The 23,275-nt window shown below is 35.4% G+C and overlaps 1 protein-coding gene across 5 annotated transcripts; it reads right to left on the reverse strand.

The window, feature by feature from the left end:
* Positions 1–58: 58 nt before the first annotated feature.
* Positions 59–22,956, reverse strand: LOC133197628 (CCR4-NOT transcription complex subunit 1-like). 5 transcript variants are annotated; one of them, XM_061333742.1, is made up of 47 exons: positions 22,665–22,956; positions 21,267–21,374; positions 21,057–21,155; positions 20,015–20,195; positions 18,860–19,003; positions 18,625–18,734; positions 18,483–18,538; positions 18,065–18,191; positions 17,868–17,975; positions 17,568–17,735; positions 17,326–17,453; positions 16,834–16,966; positions 16,418–16,645; positions 16,165–16,287; positions 15,228–15,385; positions 14,707–14,845; positions 14,256–14,466; positions 13,983–14,153; positions 12,622–12,809; positions 12,222–12,346; positions 11,683–11,793; positions 11,503–11,581; positions 11,128–11,367; positions 10,790–10,930; positions 10,430–10,609; positions 10,083–10,199; positions 9,856–9,966; positions 9,598–9,732; positions 9,168–9,470; positions 8,809–8,949; positions 8,451–8,618; positions 7,736–7,876; positions 7,307–7,411; positions 7,037–7,150; positions 6,209–6,748; positions 6,031–6,098; positions 5,526–5,814; positions 4,569–4,811; positions 4,168–4,331; positions 3,934–4,051; positions 3,705–3,806; positions 3,164–3,421; positions 2,530–2,598; positions 1,678–1,855; positions 1,380–1,512; positions 1,019–1,153; positions 59–711 (listed from the first exon to the last, which is right to left on the reverse strand). In XM_061333742.1, exons 1-47 carry the CDS (start codon positions 22,764–22,766, stop codon positions 615–617), a joined length of 7,287 nt encoding a protein of 2,428 aa, XP_061189726.1. In that variant the 5' UTR covers positions 22,767–22,956; the 3' UTR covers positions 59–614. The 5 variants fall into 5 exon arrangements, with proteins under 5 accessions (XP_061189726.1, XP_061189724.1, XP_061189723.1 ...); XM_061333740.1 differs by having other exon boundaries at positions 12,622–12,812; XM_061333739.1 differs by having other exon boundaries at positions 13,971–14,153.
* Between the last annotated feature and the right edge of the window lie 319 nt (positions 22,957–23,275).

A 23,275-nucleotide genomic window follows, 5' to 3' on the forward strand; every position in this document is an offset into this window, starting at 1 on the left:
AATTTTTGCATGTGTGTGTAATAGGTTAAAATGATTGTACAAGTAATTGAAGCACATATCCCACTTAAGTAAATATTTAATCAAAAATCAAACATAAATGACTGCAATGATTTCAGCTCCTTATTATACAGGTATATATTTAGGCGCACCAATCATTCACATGGATGATAAATTTAAAGTTTTGTACACAAATATATATAAGAATTTATATTACAGAATGGAAAATATGTACAATCAACAAAATACAGTATGCTTTGTAAGTTATTCAGTTTCCATTTATAACAACACAGTTGTTGTAATCTTAACTATGTCAGCTCTCATAGTTATCTACCCTTAGTTCACCTAGACATGATTCACTGCAGATAAAACAAACATCGACAAGAATGCCTCCATATTACAAATGTCATGGTTGAAAGACTGGGTACATTCAGCTACCATGATAATGATCAAGTTCAGTGCATTGAAAGGCAAATTTTCAAATACCAAAATAAATTAATCACTCAATATAAATCCAGATAATGATCGGTGCAGTCTTTGTAGACAGTAAAAGCCGTACACAACGACAAGCATTACTTCAGTCCTATCAAGCAATGACGGATATGTGGGTCCAGTAACTAATGCATTTCATTTGTCTCGGATTCTCGTAAACCTGAGGAAGCTTGTTGATTCTGTTTTGGTTGCATACAGGATCGAGCAACGGATTCAAATAACCTGAAATAAGACAAAAATTGCTACAAAACCCATGTCCTTGTAATTTTTTTAGTTTCTTCCAATGACATCATACATGCATAGATACATATAAATATTAAACAATAGAATTCTTTAGTTCCTTTTAAATATGTATTCTCTTCATTTGCTTGACGTGAAAAAGCACTAGAAAAATAAGACTGTTACAATTACTAAACCTTCATCTCTTTATTTCAAACACTTGCTACTTGGAGGCTTTCAAAAAACCACATTTGTATTGACTTGTATATTTGTTATGAAGAGGACTCCAACAAAAACATGAGGTACATACTTTTCTATCTCAGGTGCACAATGGACAAACTCATGATTCCAAAATTTAAACTGAGGATTTTTAATCAGCTCTATAAAGGTGATGAGAAGTCCCCAGGGATGCGGCCTGTTCACAATTAGTCTCTCCAAAAGAACTCTACAACATAAGATGAGGTTTTAATCCATTATTTGAACAAATGTGTATTTAATATTAAAGCAAACACTATTTCAAAATTTGAAAGTAGAAATTTGAACTGTAAAGGTATGTTACACCCTTTATTGACAATGCATGCAAACCAAGAAACATAATTAAACATCAACTACAGTATCGAGCACTTGGATTATAAAGATGTGCTTCTGAATGAATTGACTTTTTATCTTACCTTGTTATCTGCTCTTGAATGGCTTCGGTGTTTGCTTCTGCAAAGAGGTACAGAAGTGTACAGCTGAAGTAATGGGTATGACTATTGGGATACCTCAGCTGGTTAGCAATGGCAGTCAAGAACAGGTAACGACCTATAAAATATCAACAATAAAATATACTTTGTTCCATGTTGTCAGTATTTTTCATCATTTTGAAAATTCAATGAATTCTGTTGGCTTCAAAATCTGTTTCTCTCTATTATAACACCCCATTTATAATGCATTAAATAAGTCATATAATGAATAGGCTGGTTTTACCCTCTGTATCTAAGGCCACAGCTAAGTTCTGGAAAATGTCCATATGGGCAGAATGGGCAATTGTACTCATACTGGGAGTCAGGCCTTTTCCATGTATGAACTGTATAGCTTGTGTTCCCACATAGAGCACTAAAGCATTCATTAGCTGAATGTTGTACCGTGTTCCTGGCTCACTGGACTGTTATAAAATATATATACAAACTAGAGTTAACTCATTCAGCCCCGATCCCTACTACAGGCGGGGTATTTATCATACCACTATTGGCCGATACCGACTACAGTAGTGTTGTTTACAATGTTATGAATGGCCGATCCCGCTTGGAGGCGAAGCCAACATAGGGTTTAGAAAAAGTCCTCTGATTGGCTGAATAATTGGATTTCAGCCAGAAATGTTGTGATTTATCCAATCAGAAAGGTTCTAACAAGTCTTTCTTAACTTTTACCTTATAAATATTCATAAAATAAAGGAAACAATGGAAAATGAAAGTATAGTGTTACTTTCAAGCGTGGCATTACAAACACAATGGTGGATGACTAAAAATATTCCATTATTTGTGAAGAAAATTATACTGATGAATTCAGAATTTTGTTTTCTTTGTTGTGTAAAAATTGTATTGATATAAGTGGAATAATTTAAGAGATACAGAGGTAAACAAAGCATGTGTTTGTTTATATCAAGCGCTAAGCATCCTCCTGAAATCTCTCTGGGGCACATGCTGATAACAGATGTTGAGGCACTGTGTAGATAAGAGTGGCTGGGGCTGAATGAGTTAATACAATGCAAGTTACAATGCTTCACAATTTGAAATACATGTACATGTACAAACATATCAAGCATCAGAATGGACTTACCTGTAAGTAACTTCTAAGATCTGATACAAATGTCACAGGCGACCTCGACTTTAAGTAAGAGTCTAAATCCTGCAAAGAAAATTACACAATTCAAATCCAAAATCTGCCCTTCTGAGCCCCAATTCCAATAAAACATCATTCTAACAATAAATAATTTTAATTTTCGGGGTCAATATTCATGTGCAAGCAAAATTTTACTAGTTCATAGGGATATAAGTTCATGGGTAACTCCTATTTCCAGAGGACTCAGTGAACCAAAGTGTTGACAATTTTGTTTCATGGAGATTTAAATTCATGGGTAAGGCTGACCAATAAAATTGGGTCCCTCCATGAGCAAAGATGACTCCGAAGTAACTGAATGCAACACTAGTCAATTAAAAGCCCAGTGTTATCCCTTTCCCCATAAGAATTACTTCTCCATCATTCTTTCTTCTTAAGATATCGACTAAGTGTTCTCAATATTCTCACTGCATAGCCCTACCATTGATTTTGCCTATTGATACTCTACATGCACTGTATTTGCTCTCTAATTGTCACCCTACCTACCATTTTTTGTTTTTGACCTTATTATTGAGAGATGAGTTGATAAAGGATTACCTGTAAAATCAACACATATTAATTCTTTGAACCTTACCTTTTTAAACTGAGCAGGCTGTATCTTGCTTGCAAAGTTGATGAGAATGCGAGGTGGATTTGAGATGTCTGCCAACATGTCTACCTTAAGGTGAGGGGTAAAGGGATCAGGAAGCCTCATGTTCCGAGGGAAAGCACTCAGAATTAAATTACGCATCTGAACACAGTTTGGTGGAATGACATCACAGAATCCGTAATGGTAATCACAGAGGAATTCTGGGAAGTCATGGAGCAGGACCAGTAAAACCCGAAGTGTGCCCTAAAACATTCAAAACATTGATATTATAATGCACCATTACCTGTGAGAAATTACACGACTTTCACAAAAGGTAACAATCAAATTCACACTAACAGATAAACATACTTGTATGATGATCTTTTAGCAATGAATAATATTTGATATAAAGTTGCAAAAAATTTTGAGGAAAACTATTAATGGGAAGATTGGATTTATATTGGACTCTTCTTAAACAGTTTCTTGCTTAGTCGTTTATAAATACATGTGTACACATTAGAAGTATCCCTCAGAAACAATGAATTACCTTGTACAACATCTGAGTGGGTTTGGTGAGATCAGCATTTCTCAAAAAAGGAGCCAAGAACTTGAACAAATCAATCAACAACTGGGCATACATTCCCCATCCCTACAAAAGGTACACAACTCATATTTCAGCAGCCTTTCCAGATCAGCCTTTTTTTAAACATAAAAGTTTCATATGCATGTATGTAGAGTTTACAGAAAATCAGCAAGCATTTATCTCATAAACTAACTTTTTGTTGAGGTGTCAGAGCAAGCATACGACCAATGAAGACCCGATGAGAAATAAACTCCAACCATGCGTAGGAAAATCCAGGTGATTTGGCAGGTCTTAACACGTGGAAAGTGTTGCTATAAATAATAGTAAATCTTTATATATATGTTTAGATTGCATATTTTATACATGTACATATCCTTACATAAAACCTATAAACTGGCCAGTGGTCATAATCTTTGGATGTTCTTACCAGAATGCTGTGAGGACCTGATAGTTAATGTTTTCTAGGATATGTTCTGGTGCATTCAGCTCAATGAACAGCATGATAAAGATCCTGTGATAAGGAAGTTGTTGGAATTCCGACATCCTCACAATGTGATCCTGTAACAAAACTCCTGCCACTATCCCTAGTACCTATCAATGCAATGGTTTAACATTAAATACATTACATGTAGCTTCTCTATACCAAACATCATCAATATATATATGTACTTTAGCTTTAAGAAGTCTTTTCTTAGAGAGTTGTTGCATATACAGTGTATATACTGTATACCTTTTATCTCTTTAGAAATACACATGAAAATGAAAATTTAACAGAATCTCTTATAATCAGCATTACCCAGAAACAAAATCTCAGCTTGTAAAGTATACCTTGTTAAGGAGATTTATTTTTGTCACTGTATTGGCATTGTCTCCTGAGTGTTTAATCAACAAAGCAATGAGGCGAACAAAGGCATCCAGTGTGTAGAAACACTTGGCTCTGATTAAGGCTTGGTTTGTGGAGGGTGTAGCCTCACCCATAGCTCTATAACACAGGTCTACACACATCTCAGAGCAGAGCCGAAAGAAGCGAGTTATCACATCATCGTTCTTCAATATACCCTGCTGGTGCATCTAAAACACAAGAAAAATCCTTCAGTTAAGTACAAAACATCAAAAAGAACATCATCCAGATGTCTCTGATGAGACTGTAGCTCTACTAATTTGTACTTAACATGTACTATAGTGGAAAAAAAGCTGCACCTGGACTTGAAATCTTTTTGTTTAACAATTACAGAATTATGCAAGCATACCTCGATATTTTCTAAACTTGTTTTATTAAAATGAAACCAGAACTGTGGGAGGAGTAGCATTTTTCACGAAGTTTTTTTTTAAGTAGCCATGGCAACAGCAAAAAAGAGAAATTATGAGCCCCCGTGCCAAATTGTTTTGACAGACCAAAACTGAAGAAGAAGCAACATTTTATTTTTTATTTTTGGAATTCTACTCATTCCATTTTTGTAACCACAGCGTTGTTCAAGTCCATATTAAAAAATCATTCAAAAATTGAAGAATTGTTTACTTTGTTATAGTATACTTTTGTACTGTTTCATTGAAATTAAACCACTATTATTATTACTTTCATTCAATAAATAAATCACAGTATTTCACTGTTGAAAATGTAGTAAAACTTATTTATGTTACAGCTTGATCTCTAACCTACAGAATGAGAAGAAAATTAACAATTTCATTCTTTAAACATGCCGTTTAATGATAACATAAATGAATCCTGAATATCTAACAAAATGTTTTTCTTTTACACACTGATATAAAAAAAAACATTATTACCTGTTGTACAAATGCAGTAAATGCTTTAGTACTGTCCCTCCCAGCAGCAGGGGAGTGGTACATATTGACCCACTCCCTGAGGAGGTACTCTGCTTTCTCGTGAAGACCGGGGGGATCACCATCGATGTCCCTGGCCTGTATGATCCCTGTGTGCATCATTCCAGAGGCAGCTTTAAAAGCTGCTGTCTGGTCCATTAAGTTGAAGTCTGAATTAGGAGCTGTCCCACTGCCACTATTACTGCTTCCTCCCCCACTCGTGGAGCGCAGGTTGTCAAGTAAAGTCTGTAATCTGTTAACGCAAAAGAAGAATCAATAGTACAACCAACATACCATCATTACATACACGTAAACTACATGGACATACTTCTCAGTCTGAATAGCACCAAAAGACTACAATACTATGCCCAAACATCTTGGAGTTAATTATAATAGAATTCCCAATGTGTCAAGTATTGTCTATTATTTTTATTTTTTTTTTCTATAAAAACATGTAATTTTGTCTTACCCTTCTGGTGGGTTGATGGACCGGGTTGAGAGGGCATTCAAAACTTCTATTGTATTGGCAAAGTCAGCCTGCAGATACAAATCAAAACATATTACACAATTTAGATTGCTATTTCGATGACAGAAAAGCAGATATTGAATCGCAATCAAGCATGCAGATATGTTAATAAGGAACCCACCTCAGTAAGTCCTGCATTATTTTTATCACCAATGCAGTATCTCTGAACTAATTGCATCGCAAAAGCCACTGCCATGTAATTCATCCCATTCTCCATTAGTTGTACTAGGTACATATCGTACTGTGACAGAGCCACCAGCTGGCTACGAATGAGACAATCCAGAGCTTCCAAGTTATACTTGGGTTCATCATTACGCTCAACAAGGGCTCTCGTTACCTGCTTCTTCAACCAAGCTGGGCCATACGTCCGGGAATCTCTTAAGCACTTTAGAACAAGTAGGTGGCAGTCACGGAAATTACTCATCAGTTCCTGTTCTGTTGTATTGTTGGTGTAGAATTCCAAGAATCCACTCACTGTCTTTTGAACCAGAGTCTCTATTGAAGCTATTTCTCTACTATTTCGTGTAAACATTACTGCATCTAGTAATTTTCGCAGCTGGTTTCCAAGAGGATTTGATGGGGGGACCATCAAATTTTGAAGCACTTGTTCAATTTCCATTCCAATCTTCTCCAGCATTTGAGAAATTTCATCTGGCTGCACCTGAAACAAACCGTATGTACATATTATTTTCAGAGAGGTATCAAAATAATCAGAAATACTGTACGTCCATTTACATTATCTCAGTGACTTCAAAATTTAGTATGAATGTAGTCCATGGACTAGCTTGGACACACAGGAATAAGCACTTTATATGATATTTATAGTAAATAATACTTTGGTAGTTTACTTCTGTCATAGCTTAACCCACTAGAGATTGTGCAACAATATGAATCCTGCTTAAGAACACAAACAGTTCTTTGTACTTTTTAAAAAACTAATTCAACTTACAGGGGTGGGTTTGGCCACAACAGCCTGTGGTGTCTCACTGGTTGGCAGAAATCCAGGAATATTGTGTGCAAATTCTTCATAAACTGATATTTGAGCTTGAGTTACACCTCCAACCTGTCCAAAAAAAAAAAACCCAATCATTTTTTCATGATAAAATAAGATACATGTACATCTTTACTAATCTATCAAACATTGAAATGTTTCATCATCACACCACTCAGCATCATCAGCTGACTACCTACAGCTACCTGTTCTCTTCTTCAAGATTACCTTTAGTCTAATCTGCTCTGGCATTCTTTCAGCTTGGTATGTCAGAACCCCTGGATCGCAGTAGCGTCTGCCCTCATTTCGGGCATGCTTACGAAGTTCATATTCCTAGGAAGAAGAGATAAAAAACATGCATGTGTGCACCAAAACCTATACTTGTATATGCATGTTCCAATAGAAGATGAACTACACAAATTATTTAGTATTCAATGCTTTTTCCCAAATTTTGATCTTTGGAACCACAGACATATCAATTTATGTGTATATGTAAAATACATTACTTCTTTAGTAGCTTGGAATGGAAAAATTTGTAAGGAAAATGCCAAAGCTTGGGCTTTTTCTTCAAAATTTTTAAGTCAGTAAACTGTGGCTAATCAAAGCAAAATTCTTGACTTTATCTTTCTATAGGAGCTTACAAATAGACTATCTTACTGTTGCCAGTCTCTTGTCCATCTCTGGAATAGCTCTCTCCACAGCTGTTTTCTGTATGAAGACACAGGCTAACTCAGCATTGTCCGTGGCCAGAACAGTAGCTGCTTGTTCAATTGCATCCTTCTCTTGAGTACTTGCAATCTGTATTATGTATATCAAAGTTTTATGACATAATTCTATGCTGTTAAATCAATATTTTTTGTGGTGGTTTAATTTTCCTTGTATGCAGACATGAATTCATGTCCTCCTCAAATATTAAATTTCAAACTACACCACCATGCATTTTCTTAAACCACAAAATGAAAACTCCAAGAACCAATATTTTTTCCCTCAAAACACAAGACCACATGAAAATGTGGTTTTTAAGTACAATGTATATAGATGATGAGATTTCTATTAAGACTCTTTTAAAAGAACTCAAATAATGAGGAGTTATACTTCAGTTGGACTGCATTGCATTGAATAAATAAACCCCCAACTGTTTGTCTGTATTTGATTTAAATGAATAGCATGTTTGAATTAAATGTTGTGAATATACAGGTAAATGTAGGTAATGACTTGATACTTTTCACCCACATATATTTTTCATGAATTACTAATGCACCTAATGAAATATGGCTGGTTGAAAAATATCAGGACATACTTTCATGAACTTTCATATATTATATAAAATGAACATGTACATGTACGTAATAATGCTTCATCTTGATATTACCTCTGTTGTGAGTCGGAGTGCACTCATAAACGCAGTCCTGAGATTTGAGGCAATGCTGTGGTACAAGGGCTCCCTGGATGTGATGAGAGCAAGGGCAGAGGTCATGTTCCTTATCATGATGTGGGCTGCCGCTCGCATTCTTGTTTCCTCAGGATCCAATGCAAAATCCTGTAAGGTCATATTTCAATATTTATTCAAAATAACCTGGTATCTCAAAATCACTTCTCTCTTTCGTGTTTCTCAGTCAGCGTGATCATTAAATAAACAAGAACTGTACCTTTTTGATAATCTTTTCACATGCAGTGTGATTTGTACCTTTTTTGATAATTTGTTCACATGTAATGAGGGTGATTTGTACCTTTTTGATAATTTGTTCACATGTGGTGAGTGTGATTTTGTTTGTTCGTTCCACCACTGGAGGCATCAGTTCTTGTACAGACTTCTCAACTGCCATCTTCACCAGCTGTTTCAGTTGTGGATGATTTTGCAACAAGCCCAGCTACAAGATGGAAAATTTATCAAAATTTAATGTTTCATACTAATCACCCAGTGTTTTGTACTGTATAGAAATCACATATAAATTTTCATTAAAGAATACAGTATTTGGTTACCAGGGTATAATCTCTTTATTAACACCATTCTGCTTCTGGTACACATAGTTTTCAAATTCACTATTTTGATCCTTACTTATTTAATTCCATCAACTGTTTAACCTACCTGCCCACTTATGTGAATCTGGTAAGCCAAAGTAGCAAAGTTGTTGGTGTTGATCTCCTCATATGCAAACTGAGGTCTTGGTGGCAGATTGGGGGTACCAGTGGAGGGGGCAGGGGCAGCTGTTGTCGTGGTGACTGTGGTGGTAGTGGTGACAGTTGGTGTGGATGCTGTCATTATTAGGGACGGTTCAGGCTGGGGGGTGACCACTGTAGGCGGCATGGCAGGTTTCACCGAAGCAGACAATTGAGGTTCATGGGTCTGTAGTCTCAGGGTGTCTTTCAAGTAGTTTCCTGGTTTCAGCTCCTTGAACAATTAAGACGAGTTTTAAGCCATTTTAATGAAATCTTTATAAAAGCATATAAGCAGCATAATAAAATGATACAAACTGTATCGATTGAATCTTTTTTTCTATAAAAAAACCAACACTCACCGATAAGTCTATATTCAGAGTCTTACATAGCACTTCTATTTCAAATTTCAGGTTCAGTTTGAGGTCTGGCTCTTGATGCAGTTCTGCCAGTGCATTCATGATGGCCATAGTCCACGGATTTGGAGGTTTAAAAACCTGAAATAAATATGTAGATAATATAGAGAAAATTTTTAATTGAGCATAACTACAGTATCTGAATTTTGTGCGATAAATCCCTGAAATGAAAGTTAGATACAAGTACATGTGTTCTTTACTTACCTTGCTTTTAGCACACGACTCCAGAACTTTGGCAGTAAAAGGAACAACATACAACAGTTCTCGAAAGCTTTTATGGTAGGCCTCATACAGTAGACCTTTCAGATCTATATCCTGCAACCAAATCACAGGCAAGTTAATAACTCCTATATATGTAAATTTATGCATGAAAATATTTAGAAAAGTTCACCTTGGGTTCACTACAGAAATACACTGTTGGAGTGACTTACTATTTGCAGGATTGGTTTATTTTTAGCCAAGGTTAACATTCCCAGCCAATGACCTAAATTTTTCAGCAGTGTTCTGTCTGAGAAATTGGCATCTCCTTTATCACTCCTCAATAAAACCTAGAAAAAAAAATAACATTAACTCAGGAAAATACTGTTAGGAAATACAATTTACATAATGAGTGGTCACTCACCTTTTGTATATGTACATTATTATACTATAGCAAATAAGATTAAGACGAGTACATTAAAGCTATTTCATGTTCCCTCAGTTCACAGCAAAATTCCCATCAACTATTATTCAAAACTCGCTCTGCTAAACTAAATACTGTATTTATTTAAACACTAACCCTGATATTTCTGAAGGTCTCTCTTGTCACCATTGTAGAAAGTTTGGGGATGTTTAGGGCATCCACAAAGTTGGCATATAATGTGTGGAAATTAGGCTCTATACTGGCCCTCTTCATCACAAGGTACTGAGCTGCCCAGGGTAGGTATTCCTCTGTTACCTCTTTCTTAAACTCTTCAGCCTGTTATCAAAACAATACCAATGAAACATTACTTTAAGGATATGAATCCAAAATGCATCTGACGACATAAAGTCAATAACACAGAAACAGTACATACATGTATGTGTAAACTTATTTCATAGCATTACACTTTTGTTAAAAACACTGATATCAGTTTTCCTCTTTCCCTCCATGCCCTACCTTCTGTGCCATGTTGGCCAGTGAGAGGTTGTTAAAGATGAAGAAGACTTTGTCCTGAACTGCCTCTGGGGGAACAGAAAACTCTTCCTTCCCTTGTCCAGCCAGCAGGGTATCAATGTTTGTAGCACTTGCAATGGAGGGCTATGGAAATAATGTAACCTTTGTTAACCCTTTTAGTATGTGGACAGAAATATTAATATTCTGTTTTAATGAACTCTAATTTCAAAAATTTTAATTATAGTAGTTTTAAATTCTTTTCTAACAAGAATACGAATCGAATTAAAGACAAATAGAAAGAACAGGTAAAACTATCAGACATTCATAAAGCCTAATGTTACCTTTGGTAGAGGCTTGGCTGCTGGTTGTGATGAGGGGATTGGTGTGGATACAGTAGTGGTGGGAATTCCCTCTTGACTAGATCCTGCCACACTTGGTGTGGGGGGCCCAGCCTGCTGCATCAAACCCAGAGGTCCTGTCTGCAAGCTGGTGAGACCCAGTCCCCCAACTGTGGGGGTAATACTGCGTGTTGATGGAGGTTGCTGAGGGGGTTCCTGGGACTGAGCTCCATACTTCACATACTAAAAAAAACCCCCTCCCTTTTACAGCATGCACATATTGATGCTACAGATTATTGGTATCACTGAACTATGAGAAGTACAATTTATTCTTTTTCAAATCAAATACACACGATAATGCAGAAATCATTGCTTTACCTCGATGAGATGCTGTGGAAATTGGAGAAAATGTGGAATAGCTGCCAGATGTTGACAATACTGAGGGTAATCTTTTAATCTGTAAGACAGAGCACTCATCAGTGAAGTCTCGTATTTTACTCTAGAATATACATGTATGTAGCAAGAATTATTATTCTGCATGATTCCTTCTTAACATACCTTGTTTTAAACCTGTCTAAAGCTGCAATTCCAAAGAAATACATTTTAGAATTGTGCTGCTTCTTCAATGCCTCCAATACATATCTCAGGGCGATCCCCAAAGCCATATACCTGGTAAATATCAATTTGTTTTATGTCCTTAGGTATTCCAAGATTAAGCCTCAAAAGAAATGATTAAATACATGTACATGTTTCATGTCTTGTTTTTGTAAGATAAGAAATGTCCTTAATTTCTTATCTCCTTTAATGGGGCCTGGACACAGTTGCATTGTTTACAATTTTAAATGTCTATTTTTATTCAAAAAGTAACTTCAGTTAATAATTTGAACTTACATTGTACATGAATATTCTAAGAATTCAATGACAACATTCTTCATAAACAATGAAGTTTCTGAACCTGCTTTTAATATATTTTGGTGTGAAATGCTCCAGCAACATATATGTATAAGACATGATATTATTTAGAAAATTTTAAAATATATATGAGCTTCAAATCTGTGTCCCAGCCCCTTTAAGGAACAAGAAACAATGCCTCTTACGTTGCTAATCCTTTTTCAATGATCCCTCCAAATAGCACTGCTGTTGTGTGTAACTCTCTCTCAGGATATTGAGGGAAAAATCTGTACTCCTCAAACAAATTCCGTAACATGCACTCATACACTTCCTGCAAATAAAAAAATCACAATATAAATAAATACCAAGCATTGTTAAGAAACTACATATTCTGATTTTTTCTTTTCAAAACACTTTCTTCATTACTCTTACTTCAAATTTAATTTTATCATATCCTACCCAGTCAGATCAATTACACACTGCAAAGCCTACATTCAGCACCGACAGCCTATGCAGTTTTACATTTATCTATTATTGACAGGAAAAACCTACTGACAGTTTATTAAGACAGACTTTGTCTATTATGCACAATTAAACAAAATCTACCTTTTCTTTTTTGTCTGGAGAATCTTTGAACCTCTTCAACATGTCTAGCACTTCATCAATGGACATAGTAGGGGTTGGGGGCTGATTATAAATCCTCTGAAAGTAAGAATTAGCTTCATCCTCCACCTCTTTGGAAAACTGCTGCTGAATATCTGGGAAAATACTGGATATGTCTCCAGTTGTTTGTCCTACTAAACAATTAGAAAATTAAAATATTAGAATCACTTGGAAATCACTGTAGTGTAAATGAAAACCTACTAAAAGATCAGTGTTTTTTGCAGTGCTTAAAATCTTATAAGACAATAAACGAATTTCAAAGCAATAAAAATTTAACCCGAGATTTTAGTCATACATGTTAACTCTACCGCTTTAGGCAGAAGTATACCGCTTATTTTACTCCATCTCCCGCCTGCCACTTTTATTCGTAAATCTACTGCTTCTTTACAAAATCCATTTTTGGTTCACTTGGGTAGCCATTTTTGAAGCCACTCGTCATAAAATCTCGTTAGATATCGCGTGATTTGAACTGAGAGCATTCGAACACTTTTTTTAATCCGATGTTTACACAGATTTCAAGCTCGTGTTTGACAATGACAGGTGCACAAATTTAACACTGATTACAATAAATTTCGTCGACATCCCCGCCAAGAAAAAGGGAGATATAGTATTCTAGATGTGGATGAAAACTACTGACATCTTTCAGCTGTTTCTTTCAGGGAAAGGGAATCAGCATTCATTCATAATATTTTTTTTTTCATATCTACTTTCGTTTTCAGTCATCGCGGGAAATCCAATTTTTTTAACAAAAGATAAGAACTAACTTCACATTTAAATTAGGCTAAATAATGTCATCATTCACTGTATTTGACAACTGAATGCGCATTTAGAATTATTGCATCCAGGATATATCAACAAAGATCCCTCTTCAAAAGGCGGATTTTAAGCAGCCATTCAAAGCCAAAGTAATGAGCATGAAAAACATCTATATTTGTATATAATTTATATTAAAGGTGTTTTTGTCTTCTTCATTGCAGTTGATATTTTAGTTTAATTATTGCAGTGGTCAATTTAGGCAATATTTACCTATACTAGTATATCTTCTTAAATCGATGTGTAAAACAACGCGCACAATGCTACCTCTTTCGAGGTCTGAAACTCCCTCTTTTTCATCATAGTAGGTTAACATGTATGTTTTAGTAAATATTTTTATACTGAAAATCTGAGGATCTTTAAATGAGAAATAGTACTTCTGCAACAATTTTTTATAAACTTTTTAATTCAAGTCCCCATGTTATTTCACCTATCAAAAACTTATCAGTAATAATGATTGTTGTAAGTATTCACTATACCAGAGAACTGACCAGGTCTGACCACAGCCTGGGGTCCAAGGGGCTGTTGTTGGCCCAGAGTGGGCGGTGTGGGCTGTTGAGGAGGTGCTCCCTGTGGAGGTGTGGGCTTTAGCATGGTCTGTCCCACTAGTGTGTTGATTCCTGGATTTCTTGGGGGTGCAAGAGGATTTGGAATGGAAAGAGCTGCAAAAAGTTGGTCAAAATCAAATTATTTGACTCAAATAACAATTTTAAAGACAAAGTATTGTATACCAATTAAATCAGAAAATTTCTACACGAGCTTACACTGAAGCTGTGATGTTATGCCTTGCAGTCCTGTGACAGAAGTGGGCTGTGAGATCTGCTGGAACCCTGGCTTTGCGGGGGATCCCGGGGTAGTTGTGGATGTCAGGGGAGCAGCCAGTCCCTGAGGAAACCCAGAATTCCCCACAGCACTCATGCTCCATGACTTTGGAATTCCTAGAGGATTGCTCATATTGCTCTCTCCAATATCCAACTAGAAATACACAAAGAATGAATTTTCTGACAAATCTTTAAAAGTCGCAGAATATACTTGGTGATGAAAATTGTCCTTCATGTGCAAGAGTTTTTGATGAACTTTCACATTCTATGACACTTGCATCTTTGTAGTTATAATAAAATGATGAACCTTTCGTGTACACCCATCTGGATACCTAACTACTCAAATATTCAATTTAATTAAAAAGTTTTATAAGTTTTACAGAATCTGACTCACAGGATTACTGGGAGGTGGGGGCATGGTTTTGGGTCCTGGTCCAACAACTCCTGGGGGAGCCTGTCTGGCTTTGTTTATAATCATTGCAGCATTGGTTACCATTGTTACAATGGCTTCAGACAATTCTTGGGACACTTGACTGTAAAATACATGGGCATGTGATACAAGTATAACATGTAAAATTATCACAATCAAATTCTGTGTATTATCTTTTATTATCACAATAATTTCCTCTTCTTAATTCAAACAGTCTGGGTATATGCCATGCAGGGAAAACAAGCAGACCTGGCCATATACATGAAAATGTAAAAATGTGTGTCAGCCAGATGAGCTAATATTTCTGAAGGCTTAATAAAGCTTCTGAAATCACTTTCACTTCTCCCATAAACCCCCAGAAATGAAAAATCTACTACCTTCTTAGACTACTGATCCTGAAATTAGATTAAATATGTATGAGGAATAATGATTTGTTACTGATACTTTTGTTACAGAATCTTTATATCGGTGAAGCCCAGTCCTACCTAGCACACTGCTGGAGACAGGACAACATGGTGGCTATAGTTTCCGTCGGTAGCATCTGACTCTTTATCTGAGGCTGGTTCTCATCTTTGGAGAGTCCTCCCACCAACTGAGGACATCTACGCTTCAGGAAATTTACACAGGTCTGGATAAAAGGCTCCTGAAAACATCCAATCAACAGAATATTTGTATTACATGTAAACTGGCTTTTACTTTTTTTTTTTGTCTAAGATCGCAAGTAATGTAATCAATTGTACATAATAAATGACTGATATAACAAGATGATTAACATTGTCCTTTAGAATTTGCTAAACATGTTTTACTGTGATAAACAGCATTGGATCTCAGCAAGAACATTAGGTAAGATAAAGGAGACAAAACTAATGCAACTTTCATACAAAATGAGCTGAAAGGGAAACGAGGCAAGAGGAGAACTAGTTCACAGGCCAACAAGAGAGCTGAGATGGGTATATGAGACTTGACCTTGGAAACATTAAACAGACTGCCTGAAGCTGAATAAGCAGTCAGACTATGTAATATCAAGGATCTCTATGACTTCATCATAATGTAGTCTGTCAGATACAGCATGTTTGCTTGTGCACTAAAAGACACAGAGCACCAGTCACAATTTCAAGGTTACTTATGATGGATGCATACTTTATGCAGGCCACCCACAAACATCATATGCTTGGGCCTGAAACCCTTTATCTCCCTCACACATTAAGTGAAAAGGGACAAGGAACATATATGGTGTTAGGATGTTCATATAGCCTGGGGCTAACTTGGAGAATATTAGAAAGAAAAGTATAGAACATAGAGCAATGAAATGCATATGTCAGCAGCCTATCCCTAAAGGCTGGAATATTTACTATATACATGTAATATACGTAATATAAGCAACATGAGATTCCCTTACAGATTATACAGATATATACTTACCCCATGTTCTCTGATCTTGTCAGAGAGCCACTTGTCTAGTTTGAGGTATTCTCGCCTGGAGGCCAAACAAGCAAGGTCAATCACAAAGGCAAATGGAGTGGCATTCAGCAGCATTGATAATGCCTACAGAAAGGAAATCTCACATGCAACAAAGATCAAATTTAAGTAAATTTTTCAGATTCCACTTTATTCTTTTAGATTTACTTGTATTCCTACAATTCAGTTAATGCGTTAACCATTATTGTGTGCATACCTTTAAGTCCTGTGCAACGTCCAGTATTCTTGAGAGCCTGGCCTGGTCATGCTGTTCACCCCTCATGTACCACTCTGCCATGGAGTGCATGATAAGGGTACGTATTGTGCTGGAGTGTCCCTGGCAGTGCCAAGCATAGTGTAACACCACTGCAGAATTGGAATGATTACCAAGAAAGATGGGCATCAAAGTGGATATTAATTCCTGCTTCAGAGTGTTCCATGTGGGCTGAAAAGTATCAAGAAGTACTGTTGACACGTTGTTGAGCAAAGGGCAAGAATTTCATTGAAAGATACCCACAAAGTTTTCATAGCAAACACAGCACTATTCTTAAAAGGCCTGTAATATCTAAATATACACAGCACTACTCTAAAAAGGCAAGTAATTATCTAAATATACGACCCTTTATCACTTACAGTGATCTGCAGTAGTGCCAATACCAGCATATCTGGACAATTCTGTATAGGAATTTTAAACAGTTCAGAAACAGGCTGGTAGTGCCCAGAGTCTGAGAGTCTTAACAAGGTCTCCACCAAGTCAAGTGATTTCCTAAAAATAAGTAACACTTGTTCATCTTTCTTAGTCTTTTTGGGATGCAAGTGCAGCAAGATACAAGTACAAAAGCACTACAGATTATACATGTATAAAACTGAAAAAAAAAAAAACCAACAATGAAATATTTCCATTGCCGAGTTTTTTTTTTTTTTTTGGTTTTTGGCAAATGTACATGTATCTGTAAACTGAACTGCAACTTTTTTTAGCACACTGTGCAAACTCAATCTTTTCAAACAAATTTAAAATTGAAGAAAATTAGTGAAAATGAAAAAAATGGAATGAAACCCTAGATAATTTATTAAGCAACTTTTCAAAAGGCTGAGGAAAATAAACTTATTAGTGCCTCTACCTACCATGTGACAACTTCTCTGTTGTCATCATCCGGGGCAGATTTCAATATATCAATCACCACTGTATGACAAGGGTAGTCAGCAAAACAGAAAACATCAGGGTTCCTCAGGGACTGCACAATGAAAGACAACTGCAAAAAAAGAACAACACGTATTTCTGTAAGCTTCTCCAGCAAAATATGTATTTACCTACCAATAATTAATTCTACGGTGACAAATTCAGAGTGTCATCCCCACACACTAACCTGTCCGTCTGTGTTTTTCCATGGTCTGTAGATATGTTCTATGGGGAACATGTCCTGTAAGCCACGATTCAAACCCTGGATTAGGAGTCTTAGACCCCTTTTGTTCAGAACAAAGAATGTTGGATGGTCCAGCTCTGCTACTACATCTCGCCAGTTCAAATGTGGCGCCTGAAATGAGACAGTTCATAAATAGAAGTCTTTATATGTGCATGAACCTGCTCCTAGAACCTTAACAAGTAAAACATTATTTTCAAAGAAAAATTAAAATTGCAGAGAGGAAATTATCATTCAATTATATACCAAGTCTTGTGTGACTGTGACAAAGACTTCTACATTCCATGTATTGAATCCTGGTTTATCTCCCTTGTCCCCCAGATCTCCCCAGCCTGTCCCAGGGGCCATGCTTGTCTGCAAATGATAACAAATTTATTTATACATGCTGCCATTTAAGTTCTCTAGATGCAATGTCACTCTTGCATACATAGTTAGACAAGCACCTGTTGAATGTTTTGCCCATCCAGACCTGAGGGCATTCTTGCCATCATGCCCAGGACTTTTGCCACAGAAGATGGGGTGATCTCCCTTACTCCAAACTGCATCAAATTTGCCCTACATTCTTCCACGCTGAAAAAATTTTTTCCAATCATATTTTTTCTAAATGTAATCTAAATCCACAAAGTATGCAACAGAGTGTATACTTCTTAAAAACAATTTTGTGGGGCAACTTCTTTAAAAATCATGATGACACGAAGTACAAATCTGTAAACTTTATCTCTGTAAATGTGTATAGTTGTGCAATGAAACATTAAGAAACTGGGACAATAAAATTAAAGTCCTGATTTAAAACATTTTAAGGCATTCCCACAGATGACAGTTTGTATAATAGTATGTGTTGATATATTGATTGTTCCTTACCTTGATGTACAACTGATACCTGCCTCCAATATCATTTCAGCCAGAGAAGCATTTAGCTAGAAGACAAATTTAAATGTCATAATATTTACTTTTTAACAGAAAGATTCAAATAATATTTTATTTCCTTTGATAATACACTTACAGCAGATTTAGGCATTGCGGACGTGTCTGCTAACTTCTCTACAGATAATTCTTCGGCTTCAGGGTATAACAATGGTCCAAGTATCACAGGGACCCTCTCAAAAGGAAAATCTGCAAAGATTCAAATATAATGATAAATCCATAGTATATCATTATCATGATTATAATTCCAATTTTTATATCAAGTAGAGTGATGTTTCTAAGAATATTTGAAGTTCTGAAATAACTTATTTTACCTTTCTTTAATGTTTTAATGAAAATGTCTTTCTGCTCTGTTCCTATCCCAAAACTGTCTTTACATTTAAAGAGGCTTGTTAACAAAAGATGAATGACTTCAATGGGTACGTCCTGCAAACCTCCTTCCTGTCTTAAACTACTATCTGGAAATCAATAGTTAACCATTAATTCAGTAGATTGTGATAAGAAAATGAATTATTGTCTATTGAGGTTTTTAATTACTTCAAATGTTGCATCACCTTGTCCTTTTTATTTCCATATCAAAGTTTCATCATAGACTTATAAACTAACAGGATAGGCAACTCATGTTTTTGCCAAAATGTCCCACACAACACTACAAGTTTTTCAAACTACATTTATTTCTAGTAAAAAATCTGCATTTTGCTCTTTTTGTTTATTGAAATAGAGTTTTAATAGACTTTAAAACACACATAGTAAAATATTTTAAATATAAAGCAAACAACCACCAAATTCAGCGAATTCTTGGAAATACGGCCAATCACGGGTATACGTTGATTTTGAAATAAAACATAATAATACTAAGTTAAGGAGTATAAGCAGTGCAAACAACAAATCTTGAATAATTTTTTGATCGATAAATTAAGATTTTCTTTTGAAATATTTGATACCATTAGAGATACATGTAATTAAAACTGACTTAAGAAATCTCACAACTTAGGAGATACCAGAAACCTGTGAAAGTTGCCTATTCCATAAGTATATACGTCCCTGGTTTCATTATGAAATTCTTTGACACAACCAAGATCTGATTGGTTGAGTGAAAGTATGTTTTTAACAAGAGAGACGTCAAAATCATCCCAATTATTATCAAGAAGGTCAAAGCCCCAATCCAATTCCCCCTTCTCCCTTTCATCATAAATTGTATCTGTTTTATTAGATTTCAAGAGCAGTGACATGTGTAAAAAATAAGTTATAGATCAATTCATACATCCAAACCCTTAGAATCATTATATTCATAAATTTCATTCACTGCATGCTAAGAAAAAAAGTAACTTGTCAGTAACACATTTACATTCAATTTTGCCTGCATATACTTGTATATTTGTTTAAATGTAGTATTAAGCAAACAAGAGCAACATAAAGCTGAGCATGCCTAAAAAAGATGATTCAATTTTGCAACTGATGATACAAACCTGCATCAACATAGGACTTGATGAGATCAGGCAACTTTTGTTTGACAAACTGGGTAGAATAGCTCCTGGTTTCAGAGTTGGATGAATTAAGGAGAGCTAATCCAAACACGACCTCTTGAACTCGTGTTAGCTTCAAGACACGACTGACTTGAGTAAAGAGCTGTGATGATGGTTTCAAACTCTACAACAGGCAAAGTCAGAAAATGTACAACAAAGAACTCCACCAAGATCAATCAAGGCAGCAATTAAGTAATGCTTCTTGAAACCCAAATTCAAAGCTGTATTCATGCAACAAAGAATTTTAAAAGCAGAAAGCACAAGACCTGTGAGATAATCATGCATCAAGGATTATCTTAATATTACAGCAATTGTAATGATTTCACTGTTTTAGTAATTGTGTTTACTCCTTAAGATACTACCTTAAAAATTGTTATGTACTTTCTTAAAAAGAAAAATAATGTTTATCTCTGTTGGAATCATGTCACAAAAATCAAATGATCTGGAAACACTACTTGTGTGTGACTATTTATATGTGTCTATGTGCACATGGTGCATAAAAAAGATAGACTTCAAGAAATTTCAAAATCAGGATGCAAAGGGAATGTACGAATCGCATATTGTTATTAGACTTATTCCCACAAAATGTCTTTAGATAAAGCATGTTACATGTAGCTTGATCCTCAGTCTATACAACATAGTTTGTTTTCAGGTCTTCTATAGGTATGTGTTCCTCCCACCACATTAAAATTACATGTATATACAGAGATGATAGCAATAAAATACTGATGACAATGAATACAAAGCAATATTTAGGAAATCATTCACTTAGATATACTGACAGTATCTACAAAGTGCACTGGTACATTGCACAATAAAAATTAGTCTTTAAAGCAAAAGTATGAATAGCAATAAAAAAAATACCAGGTATGTCAAGTTCAATACCCTCAAAAGGTAAGTAACATACATGTATATGGTTTCTTCAGTTACAAACTGAAAGTAATATGTTACAAACTGAAAGTAATATGTTTTGTAGGGAAATTACCTTCTGATGATGAAGAGGGTTGTCAATAGCGTAACAGAGAGTTGATACAAAATTTGGTTTTCCCAGAAGATTTCCAAACTCCTGTATCAAAAACTGAGTCTGGAAAACAAAGATACTTTCTTTTAAACTAAATCTTGTGACAAAGAAAACATATCTTTCATTTAAGTCCGTTTAAACATCATAGACAAACCTTCAGAATGTGTAACAAACCTGGTGAAAATCTTTTCCACTACTTCTACCATCACCACTGAAGTCTACATGAGAAAAAAGGCAGCGAAACAAGTGTCTATCTGCCTCTGCACCGTGTTGACTTACAAGCTGAAAGTAAACAGTTTAGAAATTTACTTTTAACGATAAATTATCCATAATGAGACATTTGGCTTAACAATGTAATACAGTACATATACTTTTTCATCTGGTCAACACTGCACAAGAAAAAAAACAAACTTTTGTCATTTCTATCAAGTGCAAAGGGTTTTTATGTCTGAAAGATCCTACGTAGTCTGTATTGCCATGGGGATAACTTGTATTATAACTAAAATAAATTACCAAGAATAAGGTTAGATAGATGGTAAGAAAAGGTTTGGATAGTGAATGAGAAAACTGTAGCGTAATGTGAATATCTTATACTGTGTTTAGAAAATTTAGGCTGCTTTGGGTGCCCACCATGGTTAAAAATAATGCCGCAGACCTATACAAAACCAAAACTCAAGGCAATCTACGTCCTCAAACTTAAAAAAAAAGTAAATGCTATGACAAAGGAATGCACATTTAATCAGTGTTAGAACAATAACTACTGTTGAAAAAACTATCAACAGAGGCACATACATAGAAGAACAATGAGTAATTTGTAACCCTTTATTGAGAAACATTTCCCAACACAAAATTTTCTTTTCCATTATGACCATACATTGATACTTTAGACATAAAATCTTTCTGAACTTTTTTTTTGGTTGGTTTGTTTGCCTAACATCCCTTCGAGATATATTCAAGCAAGTTGGGATGCCATCGTTTGCTGTACCCTGCATTTTGGGACTTTTGCAACACCATCCTGGAACCTCAGTTTATAAGTCTAATCGGAGGGACCATGCATTCTCCACATCCAGCAGTGGGATTCTAACCCATGATGTAAGAATTAAATCCTTACCGTGTGACTCTAGAGTAAACCACTTTAACCACTTGGTGGTATCAAATGCTGGTGCAATCACCTAATTTTGACCATCATCAGAATTTAGGAGAGATTACATTTAAAGGAGACAGGTGCATCCTACCCAAAACATCAGCAGAACTTTTACGTGCTATAAAAAATGTATCATGGTATCATAAGAATTGTTTTATATCGAAATTCTTTTGACAGGGGGTGAGTAATACCATGCCTTGAAATCCAACATACTATTTCACAATATTTGTACCCTTCTATTAAATTTGGCAGTATGTGGACCTCTTACACCTTTGGAATTTTAGACATCAGTCATCAAATAGTGTCCTTGGTGATGTGGGCAGGATTAGGATTTCTGTCTATTCCTTTGTTCGTCAAATTTGAATGACTTAAACATTCCAGCTTCCAAACAAACAATAAAAGAGAAGTTTCATGACAAAAATACTTACATGACTTATTTCAGCGACGCTAGACTTAAAATTTTTCTTCGTTAGATTGGCCACTGAATAACTTATTTCAGCCAAAGCAAATGATAAAGAGTCTAGATTCATATTAATCCATTAACATAAAATCGAAAGCCCCAAATGTCTTTGAAGCCTTCTTTTCACAAAATACAGTCTGCAAATTACTAAAATATGTACAAAATCTAGAAAAGGGGGCCGAGTGTGGCCTTTCATATGGACAATTTCCAATTTTTACATCGTCATTTTCTTTCTGGACATGGCGTCAGAGCAGCCATGTTTTTCCGCACCGGAAATAGACGGATATTACCGATCGAAGTAACACGTTTCTTTACATAAATAAAGCTTGCAAAATAATGGCAAGATATTTGACTGTATTTTAGGAATAATCAGTAAATATTTTTGGGGGTTACACAATTTGATTAAAAAAACAGGAAAATGGATTTTTTCAACTTTCGCATAAAATTGAAAACATCTTGTTACAATGGCGGGAGATTTAAATAGGTGTAAGTAAAGTGTATTTTAATATTGTTGTGAAAACAGCAATTCTTGTATGTTAAACTTGTTTTTAATTATTCTTTTTACATTTTTTCCAATTT

The sequence above is a fragment of the Saccostrea echinata genome, unplaced genomic scaffold (assembly GCF_033153115.1).
Source record: "Saccostrea echinata isolate AGI-Se365-2 ecotype Australia unplaced genomic scaffold, CSIRO_AGI_Sech_v1 ptg000030l, whole genome shotgun sequence".
NCBI lineage: Eukaryota > Metazoa > Mollusca > Bivalvia > Ostreida > Ostreidae > Saccostrea > Saccostrea echinata.

What these genes read in the sequence shown, in the direction of transcription:
- LOC133197628 (XM_061333738.1), bottom strand. Translation starts at nt 22,766, where the DNA reads ATGAATCTAGACTCTTTATCATTTGCTTTGGCTGAAATAAGTTATTCA. An exon ending in GGAAAAACACAGACGGACAG is followed by an intron (nt 17,454 to 17,567) that starts GTTAGTGTGTGG and finishes CTTTTTTTGCAG; the next exon opens with TTGTCTTTCATTGTGCAGTC. An exon ending in TTGTGGCCAAACCCACCCCT is followed by an intron (nt 6,749 to 7,036) that starts GTAAGTTGAATT and finishes GGTTTGTTTCAG; the next exon opens with GTGCAGCCAGATGAAATTTC.